Source organism: Atta colombica, unplaced genomic scaffold, assembly GCF_001594045.1.
Source record: "Atta colombica isolate Treedump-2 unplaced genomic scaffold, Acol1.0 scaffold52, whole genome shotgun sequence".
Classification (NCBI taxonomy): domain Eukaryota; kingdom Metazoa; phylum Arthropoda; class Insecta; order Hymenoptera; family Formicidae; genus Atta; species Atta colombica.
Window position 1 is genome coordinate 1,177,299 of NW_017259542.1, and position 4,621 is coordinate 1,181,919.

The 4,621-nt window shown below is 24.7% G+C and overlaps 1 protein-coding gene across 1 annotated transcript in view; it reads right to left on the minus strand.

Moving 5' to 3' along the window:
- Positions 1–1,399, minus strand: part of LOC108691777 — a 3,248-nt gene extending 1,849 nt beyond the window's left edge. Inside the window, exons 1-3 of the mRNA XM_018199678.1 lie at positions 1,065–1,399; positions 521–697; positions 36–356 (exon numbers count right to left, since the gene is read on the minus strand). Of these exons, the coding sequence (XP_018055167.1) occupies positions 36–356; positions 521–697; positions 1,065–1,399 (833 nt within the window). The remainder of the gene's footprint in view (positions 1–35; positions 357–520; positions 698–1,064) is intronic.
- Between the last annotated feature and the right edge of the window lie 3,222 nt (positions 1,400–4,621).

Here is a 4,621-nt window from a genome sequence, read left to right on the forward strand (position 1 = left end):
TATTATTTTTCTAATGTATTATGGAGTGTACTTACTTGTGATGTATTATTAAGTGCTCTTTTAAATGAGTTATATGTCTGTATCTAACTGTTACTTTGCAATGTTTGCATATTACCTCTCTATCGGTTTTTTCGGTAAAATGATCCCAAGTCCAATAAAATTTAACTTCTTTCTTCTTTTTTGCTGTTAATTTGTCTGGATGTACCACCAGCAAATGCCTACGTAAAACATCTAAGCGATAAATACACATTATGAATCTTTTATTACAATGATTGCATTGCAATGAAGATATTGTTAATCGTGTGTAATGTCTACGTATCCAGCGACGAACTGGAATTACATTGTCTTCTGCTTCCCTGAAAAAATATTTCTGATTGGCTGTACATATTATAAAGGTAATTGTTGAAGCAATAAATGAATGTTTCATGTAGTATAGGAATTATTTGTATAGGAAATTTAAAGTTTAATTCATAAGACCTATTTATATATATTGTAATTAACGCAAAGCGATTATAGTTACTCATCAAATGCTTTTGTTCCTTTTATACATTCAGACAAATTGTTAGTTAGGTTTGATGAGTTAGGTAAATCTTCTTGATGTTTTGCATTTCTTAAAGTTATATTCTTGTTTTCCTTTGCATCGCTATATAAAGTGGTTTCGTTATTTATTATACTATATGAACTCGGATTCAATATCCTACATATATAATATAAAGAATTAAAAAAACGATAAAAAATGCAGTAGAAATATTATTTTAAATTAGGTATACACTATTCCACTATGTGAACGGTCAAATATTGATATTTTTTATGCATGGTGGTAGTAAATTTTAGTTTCTTGAATGGACTTTGTACTTAATAAAACTACGTTTGTACGAATATAAAAGTATTTTTACATCATATTTGACAAGATGCATGGAAGCACGTTAAATACATTTTTCAATATACATTTCTCTGCGTTATATTTACGTATTTAGTTAATATAAATTATTTTATTATTGTCAATTTAACACATTTCTCAGAGTTTATTATTTTTCTAATATATGTATATGGAGTGTACTTACTTGTGATGTCCTTTTAAGTGCTGTTTTAAATGAGCTGAATGTCTGTATCTAACTATTACTTGGCAATGTTTGCATATTGCCTCTCTATCGGTTTTTGCGATAAAATGATCCCAAGTCCAGTAAAATTTAACTTCTTTCTTCTTTTCTTCTGATAATTTTTCTGGATGTACGTTTACTAAGTGCTTATGGAAAGCAATTAAATGTTTAGTATTTATAATGAGTTGAACATTACAATGATTGCATGTTGCTTTATTAGTTCTTGTCAATTTCCTGTAATGTCCACGTATCCAGTGACGAACTGGAATTAAATCGTCTTCTGCTTTTCGCTCTGCCATTATAACCACTCTCTACAGAATATTAGTGACTAATCAAAGATGATACAGAAGCGATGTGAAAAAGCGTTTGCACTATTTATTAAAGGTCAATTAGAGATACGTATATGATTCTTTGACGGAGCATGTACATAAATATTGATGTTTGTATAATTCGAATCTATTTTATCACGAGATTTAACGGATACATTTATACAACTTTAATCATATATTATTAGCAAAAAGATTGAATAAAAATCCTCTTTTTGTTTTTCTTTACATAACACAATTTTAGTCTGACATGTATTCCTATTAATAATGTGATTGATATCATAATGTATTATGCTTTGTAAGTTGCACGTCATAAACGTGTGCCATATAATGCTACATCTGTTCTTATTAATTAAGAAGACGCGAATATAAGAGCACTGATTATGTTAAGTATATTCTAAACTAAATTTTTTTTATAATATTTTTTGTAAAATAAATATTCTTCAGCTTTTTCAACTTATTATGTTATATGTATTTGATGTAAAAATATAAATTATCTTCTTGTGCTATGCATTATATTTGGTCTATACATATACCAAATATAAACATTCCGGTTAAATAAAAATATTTTGTTAACATTTATATTTTATGTAAATTAATTGTGAATTCACATTTATCATATTGCGGTTTTACTTTATTAAATATTTACTTTGAATTTGAATGAAAAAAGAATGGGCAATTGCAAATAATTTCTTATTAAACAAATTTTATTTATTATCACCTCTTCAGCACGAAATATTGCAGCAACGTTGCAATATTTTAATAGCGCGGAGTATCATCAAATTGTAGTAATATTGCTGCAATATTGAAATCATTATTGAAATTTTAATATTATTGGAAATATTGTTACAATATCATGAAATATTAATATTTAAATACTTTGTCGGAAATATTGTAATATTATATATTGATGAAATATTTCAATTTAAGACATTTAATACCGTTCTTTTTTAGATGTGTCGATGATATTTCACTATCAGTTCCTAAGAATAATATAGATGAAACATTATATATTTTTAACTCAATATATAAACGTTTACAGATTACATTAGAAATATAAAAGACAATCAGATCTTGTGCTAAATTATTTAAAGACGAGGACAATATTATTTTTAAATTGTACAAAAGGTATATATCATCTGATAGACACTTAAATTTTAATTCACGTAAAACTTTTAAAATCAGTCATACATTGCAAAAAAATAATATATATCTTAATAAATTAATTATGAAATTTAGTAACATACTGGCTAACAACAACAAATCGATCACAATCGGATCATTATCAATGTTTATAAAATATGTTTAAACGGTAAAAAAATATAATATAAAGTCGATCGAAAATCTTTCTCTCATCGCATTGTCTATCGTACTTTATTTAACTTTTTTCTCATTATTTAATTTTTTTGGATTGAACTGTCAGCTATGAAACAATTATGAAAGGTACAATTATGAAAGGTATTTTCCTCATTTAATTTTAACGAGTATTTAATTATTTTAATTGAATAGATAGATTTTTGTTGTTGTTAGCTGATATGTTATTAAATTTCATAATTAATTTATTAAAATATTTTTTTATTTTTCTACTAATTTTATAAGTAAAATTTCTATCTCGTAGCTCTTTTTCTTTTAACTTGTTTTTTAAAGCCATTATACTATTATATAATTTTAATATATATCTTTTTTTTACTTTAGCTGAATTTAATGTCGAAACTTCTTGCATAAATAAAATATTTTCTTACAATAATTTCTTGTTGGTCAACTTCCGAACTAATTTAAAAATCATAAATATAAGTTATTTAATTTACATTTTTTTTTGCAATTGCTAACTATCTAAATTGATAGTTACTTCATTCACTGCATTTTTTAATGAATACAAACGAAGTTATTTCCATGTATTTATTTTTTGTAACTGAATTTTTTTTTATATTATAGACTTATATTTACACCAAAGAGCAAAAACGACTATTTTGAGAATTTTCAGCTTTAAGATTTATTTTATTTTGATTCGGTATAATTTTACTTTTTCATGTATCAATTTCAAAATAGCCATATTATATTTTATCAATTTATATTGCATTTTATTTAGTGTGATCGGATTATACATATGTACAGCGCAGCAAATTAGTAAATGTAAGTACAATTTGATTTGCCTCCACATAATACAGAATTAAGATGAAATAAAACATTTTCTTCACATATTATATGGGAAAAGATCTATACTTAAATCGTTTTATCTCGGAAAAATCATAATGACACAAAAAAAGATAAATTAAAAAATTGAAAATTGGTGAATTCATTAATGAAACTTCGGTAAAAAATTCACTGATGCTACAATGTTAGGAAAACGTTAGGAAAAATCAATAATATGTTATGTAATGTTATACGCATCACAGTATTTCAGATTTACAGAAGTAAGAAAAGTTTAACATTGCGCAATGTTCATTCAGTTTTGATAGTCAATTCAATCGTCAAATATACTTGTTTTAAGTGGATTAATTATTAATAAAATTGTTTTGTTAACTATTGGTTTGCACAAGAATTACCGTGCTTGACTCCTATGACCCTGCTATATCCAACCATTTTATATCATTAATATTTTTAGGAATTAATTTATATTTAAAATTGTAATAATTATTTATCATGATATATGACTATCGCAGATATTATGTTTGCTAATTGATAAATGCAAGCGATAGGAACAATTTTTCTTAACGTTTATACTTTAGTTATACTTTATACTCTTATAAATTGTTATTATTTTATAATTTTATAATTTTACAAGTGTATGAAAGGTACTTTAATTGTACATATATCATGAGACACGATAATGCCTCGGTGCTAAGAGTACATGAGTGCGCCGCGAATAACCGCGAATCCGGTTGTATTATAATATATTCATTTTTAATAAAGATTTGATATCAGTAATTGTCATCAAGACAAATTTTATTTTCTCAATCCAATTGATATTTATTTTCTTTCAATTAAAGTCTTTTATTCAAATTCAAGTAATAATAGTTTTAATTATCATTAACAAATTATTACAAATATATTATTATTTCTTAAAATTTATTTAATTCTAGTGATATATATCATTTATATAAAAGTTAATTCTTCTTCAAAACATTATTACCATAAAATTGCCTTAACTTACTCAACTCAAGTGTTATCACAAAAAATTAAAGAAGTAATTAG